The sequence below is a fragment of the Ostrinia furnacalis genome, unplaced genomic scaffold (assembly GCF_004193835.3).
Source record: "Ostrinia furnacalis isolate ACB-3 unplaced genomic scaffold, ASM419383v2 OfSCF2568, whole genome shotgun sequence".
Taxonomy (NCBI): Eukaryota; Metazoa; Arthropoda; class Insecta; order Lepidoptera; family Crambidae; genus Ostrinia; species Ostrinia furnacalis.
The window spans coordinates 53282-61561 of NW_021132807.1; the positions used below are offsets into that span (position 1 = coordinate 53282).

The 8280-nt window shown below is 43.2% G+C and overlaps 1 protein-coding gene across 1 annotated transcript; it reads left to right on the forward strand.

The window, feature by feature from the left end:
• Positions 1-656: 656 nt before the first annotated feature.
• On the forward strand, positions 657-7856 carry LOC114355886 (putative ferric-chelate reductase 1 homolog; the record flags this gene model as incomplete). Its single annotated transcript, XM_028308921.1, has 7 exons — positions 657-847; positions 1930-2086; positions 2554-3028; positions 3695-3866; positions 4638-4695; positions 5605-5798; positions 7838-7856. Coding segments are annotated over 7 exons (1266 nt in total), but the record flags the coding sequence as incomplete, so codon positions are not given.
• Positions 7857-8280: the final 424 nt, after the last annotated feature.

The window sequence follows — 8280 nt, forward strand, 5'->3', positions numbered from 1 at the left end:
CGTTTTTTTACTATGTCCCGCTTCTGACGGAAGAATCCCGCTATTTTCACTCAAAAAGTACCAAAGTCCCGACTTGGCGAAAAAAAAAACTGGCAACGCTGCAAGGCTCTGAGATTGAGATACTACTAAACAATTATAATAATTAAAAAACTTTTTTAAAAACAAGCTTTTATTCTGAAATGCAGTTGTACTAAAACGAAAAATAATTTCGAAAGCTTGTAGCGCAAATATATAAAAGAGGAATAAATTCCATGCGCGATACAAGCTTTCGAAATTATTTGAACCTTGCATTGCATAGGTACAATTATTTTTTTCGTTTTATTATCATGTGTTAACGGATTAACGATTAACGTTAACTTGCGTTAAATCTTACGAAATGTAACGTTTTAACGTTTAACGAAGTTAACTATTTGATTAACGATGCCCAGCTATGAGTGTAAGGTGTTAAGCTTAGCATCCTTTTCAGCCAGTGAAAGTAAAGAACTCTAAATTGCCTTTACACACAACGGACCAGGACAGTTAATTGTGGAAAACCTTGGGGGAGGCGAGGACGATCGAACACAACGGAGAAGCTCTTGGTCTTCAACTCACTTGATGCAAAAGTGATCAAGCCTCAGATAGAAGCTTGCGTCACTCCTCAACCCATATGAATAAAGTTGCTTTTTCTTCATCAGGACCCAGACGTGATTGTAGGCAAGTTCACCAGCCTGTCCGACCCAGTCAACACCCGCCTCACCACGTGCACCTTCGGCAATGACACGGCCACTCACTCCAATCCCTCGGATAAGGCAGCCCTCACGTTTCAGTGGGAGGCTCCCTCTGACTTCTTGGGAGGAGTGGAATTCAGGTAGGAGATTAAAAATTGGACTTGTCCCTCCTACAACACATCACATTGCATTGTCTTGGCTATACAACCTGGTCGAGTTAACTGCTCACCTTGCTGGAATGCGACTCAGTGGCGGCGTAGCATGGGTTGGCACCCGGGGCGATTACCCCCTTCCCCCCGTAATAAGTCCTAAGGCACCCCCTGGTACCCCGCAGGATTTTGGGGTTACCTACCGATTCGAAGATTGAAAGACAATCGCACCCCCCCACCCACAACCCCCCCTCCCCCGTATCATGGCATAGACCGCAGATTTGCCATGCAGATGCGCCAGTGAGAACTAATCTGCGCGACTTGTGTCACCCCCTGATGCTTGGCACCCGGGGCGGACCGCCGCTACTGATGCGACTCTTCCTCGCACAAATCCCCGCGTACTCCCCGTTCGTATCAGAGCGTCGATGTGACGTCACGGCCCCTAGGTGCGCAGTTAACTCGACCAGGTTGTAAGTCCCAAATCGAAATCTCAAACACACTTTAGGTACCTATAGTTAGGTAAGTAGGTAGCCCTCTTATGTGGTTTCTCAAACGGAAGGCCAGTGGTTAGTGAGTTGGTCTTTCTCTAATTGCAATCGGCCAGCAATCGTCGAAGAACCCAAATCGCAATTTAGAATTTTACCCCCTTACTTATAAAACTTACACGCTCATTGAACAGTGTTTTAAAGTGACGTTTAGTATGGAAATGTAATTTTAAAAGTGTTCAACAACTGTGTAACTTTTTACTGGTAAGGGGGTTAGACCCCAAGCAGAATGCATGTTTTTGTGTAACTTGTTGCCAATCTGGTTAAGCCATTACATGAATTGAAATTGGTAACTGTTATAAATAAATAAATTAAGCTGGTCCGAAAGGAAGTAGATTTAGGGCTTCACATGAATTTCGTGTTTTTAAGGAGGTCCGAATAGTTTTTATCTATAAAGGTTTACAATAACTACACTTCTTGCATCTACTGCTACTCAGTCAAAATTAAACTACAGTAAAATATTCTCACTCAAAATATTCGTATGATCAGAAAGGACATTTTATTAAAATAACTAATAACACTTTCCAGAGCAACTGTAGCTCAAAGCTACGCGACGTTCTGGAAGAATGTGGAATCCAAAGTGGTGGAGGTGGTGAACCGTAACACTGTGATCACCACCACGTCACCAGCCCCTACCTTCCAGCCGACTACTCAAGCCGCGCCGCCCGTGATCATGGAGAGCAGGGTAAGTTGACAAAGAAGCCTTTGGCCAGAGGCCTCAGCAATAAGACAAGCCTGCATTATCTACAAACAACATTGCATGCATACTTATCCATATCAATCAAGGAGTGCCGATGTGCCGAACCACTGACCCTTCAAAGCTCAGGTTTTCTTATTTTGAAGGTGAGGGGAACAACCAGTTTGTTTAAACACGAAGTTTGTTAATATGTGTTTAAGATAACTATGTACAAATAAACTATTTATAATTTATTTATCTTAGATCGCATCTGCATCATTCCTATGATGTTGGGGTATTAGAGTTTATGAGAAACCTAGTATTTAAACTTCAAGTCAAAACTAAATCGCCGGCTATAATAAATGTAGGATGCTAAGTACCTTACTTTCATGCTAAAAGAAGATTAATGTCATGTTGAGACTAGTGTTTCTCAAAGTTTATAATTCAAGTTTAAAAATCATTCTTTCTGCCTTCAGCCAAGTCCGCCCACCGAAACCCGCGACGAAATCTACCAAGGCTGCGCAGACACCAAACTGTGCTACGGTATCCCCGAAAACTGCATCGCTAGAGGCAACTGCGATGCCATCGTAGCCGTCTTCGTTGCTGGTGACATCTACACCTTCGAGATCCAGGGAACTAACAACCCTAAATACATAGCTGCTGCTCTAAGCATGGACAGCAAAATGGGCGACGACAGCGCCATGGAATGCGTCAGAAACGACAACGGAAGAGTCAGTCTTTTCACGTCGTGGACTTATCCTAAAGTAGAGCCATTCGTCAGAAGGTCAGACTCCCCACAAGATATTGTCCAGTTGAAGGAAAGCTCGAATATCAATGGGAAACTGTACTGCAAGTTCACAAGGGATGTGGTTTCGACAGTCAAGGGATTCACGTTTGATTTGGCGGGCGGCAAATACAACCTGATGGTTGTCTCTGGTGATAGCATGAAAGGTAAGCTACGAGTACCTAGTGCTAGGTCTTGGCTTTTCTTTTATCAATTTTTTTCTAAGCGACTGCTTCAAACTTTAAAAAAATTGAGCCTAATAACCTTATCAGTAACATTTTCTCAACCAAGTAATAGGTACTTAATAATGGAGATCGACTCTGCTGTCAACTTCACTCATGTCATTAATTTATACCTTTGTCAGCGTACATAAGTAGGTAGTTGCGTGGTGATGAGTCTTTTGAGACAGTTGCTCGATCAAACCAGCTCCATCACCACTTCTGATGAACTGGCCGATGATGATATCAGATGCAAAGAAAAAAACAATTTATCATCATCATCATTTCAGCCAGACACAGAATGTCCACTGCTGAACATAGACCTTCCCCAATGATTTCCACATCGCCCGGTTGGTAAAGTCCGGCCGCCGAGCACATAGAATTTCGTCCAATGACCCCAAGTTACCCATCCTTATCGCTCGCGTGTAATTATATTGCTCGCTCACTCACTGCGGCCGCCCGTCGTACAGTCGCGATAGCAATAGGTACTCGTATAATTACGCGCTAGTGATAAGGATGGATAGCTTGGGGTCATTGAACGAATATCTGATCGGCGACCTGACTTTAGCGGCCTGCATCCAGCACAGTTTACTTTAAAAATTTACTAATTTTCAGAGGCTGACCGAGTAGGCTTCCACTCTATCGCTTTCGGTGCTACCGGGGAGTCTCTGGCTTTAGCTACGGTGGGAACTGCAGCTGGTTCCTCCAAACTCCTCGTGAAGTTGCATGGATCCTTCATGTTGCTGGCCTGGTTGGGAACATCGTCTATTGGAATATTGCTTGCGAGGTAAGCTCCAGAATGGATTAGCTGAGGTGGCAATGGGCAGGCCACATAGTACGCAGAACTGACGCCCGATGGGGCAACAAGGTTCTAGAGTGGAGGTAATGTACCGGAAAACGCAGTGGGACGTCCACCCACAAGGTGGACCGACGACCTCACAAAAGTAGCAGGAAGGCGCTGGATGCTATCAACCGGTCAATCTGGAAATCATTAGGGGAGGCCTTTATTCAGCAGTGGACGTCCTGTGGCTGAAATTATGATGATGATGATGATGAAGCCCCAGAACGGAAAAACAAGCACCTAGCACCTTCTATTAAGGCTTCACTTTGCATAAAACCTCCTTTACCTGGTAAAGGAGGTTTACGAGGTGGTAAAGTTTACCACCTCGTAACACAGGGACTTACGCCCGTATTCATGAACGATACTTGCTTAAGCGAAGCAGCAAATCGAACACACAGCGTTGAATAGACCTGTGATTGGTTCGTATGTCACCCTGTGCATCCACGTGAGACCTCATAGTAATGTTTGTGAATACGGGCGTTAGTAATAATGGCTGTTGTACCTACTTAGGTAGGCCGAGTTGCACCATCTAATTTTGACCGTAACTTTGACGATAACCGATGTTTTTGTATGGAGTTTGACAGTTTTTTGACGTTTGTTAAAGTAAGATGGTGCAACCCAGCCTTAGTGTTTTATAAGCCGCATATTTATATCCATCAACAGAAAAAGACAATCATTTTTTATCAGTTAATAAAAAGCGTTTTCTTTGTTTTTCAGATACTTCAGACAAGTTTGGGTTGGCAGACAGTTAGGCGGCAAGGACATTTGGTTTGCTGTAAGTACCTTCTTATTTATACATATCATTTTGCTAAATGCGTAATGCTAACAAAAACCTCGTAGAAGGTCAATACAATCCACAAGAACTTGATGATCGGATCATTGAAGCATGACTTGACCGTGAACCATATAAAAAGTAGCACCTGAAGCACCAAATATAGCTTAGGTAAGTTACCAATGATCCCTCACTTACTTAATAATACTTATGTAGCAATGGGCAGGGTTGTATGTTGTATCGTTTGCTGTATCAATAACCATTGCAGAAAAGAGTGCCCGCTTGGATAAGACTGCGTAAAGTCGTGTGTTTTTTCTAGGTCTACGCCTAGTTAGTCAGATATTATTTATAGGACACTTATGCCCGTTTTCATCATCAATCCCTAATTTTTAAGTGATGGTAACACATAACAGGAATTTTGTTTTCAAATGGGTAACTTAAAAATTAGGGACTGATAGTGAAAACGGGCATTAAACAGGCCTTTATAGCTTACTTTACCACCATTTCGACACGATTATGTTACATCGTCTGGTACCTACTGAGAATGAGTGGAAGAACTTTCCACTTCTAGCCCTACGTCCATCGTCATTGGAGGACATCTAAATAAAAGGCTATTTTTAGCCTGTATCTCTAGCACGAAAAACTTTTCACTTCGAATCGTTTCCGTATTCGAATTGCCATCAAAAGATTTAGTATGAAAACTTAAACAGCGCCCCTGTGAACGTGATGTAAAGTGAACTTAGCTAATTTAGACAATCGAGAACGTCACGTCACATTATGGTTGAATTCGAAGGCTGGGTATCGAATTTTGTCGAATACGCAAACGATTCGAAGACGAAAGTTTTTCGTGCTAGAGGTAATACTGAGCTGATGATATTTTGTTATACTTAACCTGTGTATTTCATGTTCCAGTACCACCGAATCCTCATGGTGCTGACGTGGCTGCTAACAGTCGTCGGCTTCATCCTGATCCTAGTAGAGGTGGGCGGCTTCGCCACGACTGGAGACAACCCTCACGCGATCACCGGCCTGGTCACTGTCATACTGTGCTTCATACAGCCGATTGGTGAGTTTAACCAAATAACTAAAGCCCTGAAGCCCATTTTGTCCATTGAACCCAAGCTACCCATCCTTATCTCTCGCGCGTAATTATATTGCTGTCGCGACTGTGCGACCGGCGCCCACAGTGAGTGTGCGAGCGCAACAGCAACATAATTACGCGTGAGCGATAAGGATGGGTAGCTTGGGCCAATGGACAAAATACTACGTGCTCAGCGACCAGACTTATAATGGAAACGGACTAATGGTGACGTCATTCATTTTGATAGGTATACAGGGATTCAGTTCAATTCAGTTCTTTATTGCTAATCCACACGTATGAAACGTACGGATGGAAATGGTAATAAGTACATGCCTACATGTAGGTACCTACTCGTAAATCTAAGTCAAAGTCAAAATTTCTTTATTTGTTTGGACTAATAAATAGTTCTTACAAATCGTCATTTTGCTCTTAAGGAGCCTCTACATGTCTCATAATCTTTTTACCCTACCAGCGCTTCGAGACCAACATTTGGCAAGTGCTGAGAAGAAGCGCCGCAACAAACTCAGTCACCACTGTCTGCCGGTTAATATAAATAAATAGAAATAGTAGTAGTAGGTACATTCGATTCAGGAGCAGTTCACTGAATTTACCATGCATTCTTGTATGGTGTATCTTATAAGAATGGGTATACAAGATTGCGTGGTATATTAAATTAGTGTAGATAATACTGTAAAGTTTAATCAAAATCTGTTCCGTAGTTTTTGCGTGAAAGAGTAACAAACATGCAGACATCCAAACTTTCGCATTTATAATATTAGTAGGACTAGCTTTCCGCCCGTGGCTTCGCCCGCGTGGAATTTTGTCTATCACAGAAAAACTTTATCGCGCGCGTCCCTGTTTCAAAAACCGTGATAAAAACTATCCTATGTCCTTTCCCGGGACTCAAACTATCTCTATGCCAAATTTCATCAAAATCAGTTCAGTGGTTTAAGCGTGAAAGCGAGACAGACAGACAGAGTTACTTTTGCATTTATAATATTAGTATAGAAGAAGTATAGATATAGAAACGAGTCATCTCAGCCAATTTTTAATGTCAACGTAATCATTCCAACCAACCCTGTTAGAAACGTATCCTGGAACTAATCTTGACAATAAAGTTGCCCCTGGTCATATTATGACCAGCGGGAAAGGGTTAGGGCTAGGGCTGCCATCCGTCCGGGTTTCCCCGGATCTGTCCGAGTCTAGAGGGGAGAGTTTTATTTGTTGTCCGGGTGCAAAAACCTTGAGCCTTGTGCCAATGCAGGGCAATGCAACTAAGTTTAAATAAAAACCTGGTCAACAGATCACAGAAACTAAAAGGAGATGTGAAAAGGGGGCGGGGCCGGTGTCGCAGCAATATGCCCAAAAATAGAACACATTGCTCGCGACAGCAATGATGACAGCAGCGACACACAGTCTACATTGATTGCGTAGTACCTTCTAAAGATATTCGAGCGTTGAGTACTGATATCGCAGTGGATAATGAGCACATTCAAACTGACAGAATACATTCAATCGTACGTCACTGCGTATCTAGTAGTGTGCGAACAAATAGTCGCACTCAATGCAATGTGTGCATGACACACAGTCTTCGCGACGCATTGTTTTTATTTTGATTACTACACACAAAGTAAGTAATTTCTATTGCGACACTGGGCAGAGTACTCACCTGCCATGTAGCACGTAACGTAGCATGTAACGTATCCAACCTTCAAGTGAGTACGTCTCGTCCACGGTCATCGCGTATCTAGCTGCGAGCTCCTGGATCCTACTGCGAGCCTCCTTTGTGCTCGCAGTGATACCGCCACTCGGCGGGTCGCTGCGATCTCCCTGCGAATCACGCGCGAGCAGCTCGCAGCGGGCTCGTGCCTATGTACTCACTTGATACAGTATCTGATACATTACATGCTACACGGCAGACACGGCTAGATGAGTACTCTGCTCTGGGTGTCGAAATCGGCGCATTAGTTGGCATCTCTCTAGATCTCTATGCAGTTGATATCCCGTTTCTGGGCGCCAAAATCCGGGGTTTTCATGCGTATTGTCCTAGTTGTCAAATTTTAGAGGTGGCAACCCTGGTTAGGGCAAAAATTGGACAACGTTCTCCCAATATGTCGCTGGGTTGCTTATCCATTTGGTCCAAAAATACCCTATTTACGGATTGACGCATCTCAGTCCCTTCGGTAGGGTTAGATAGGGATGTGCCCGATTAAGGGGTCGAAAATATCGACATAGTTTGTTGACACTGTTGTTTTATTTTATTTACAAAATTAGTAGTTTCTTAAATTAGATAAATAATATAATTTTAAACTCCTTGAATAAAATAAAATAAAATAAAAAAATCGTTCAAATCGCTGACTTGGGGAAAGGTGCCCAGAAGGCTGGCCACTAGTGGCCACATTGCCACGCTGGATGGCAAGGCTAATTCGTTGGCCAAGGTATAGGCCAGCCTTTGGATCGTAACATGTCTGAACTAAGCGCTTAGACATCTTACGAAACAGTTTCCT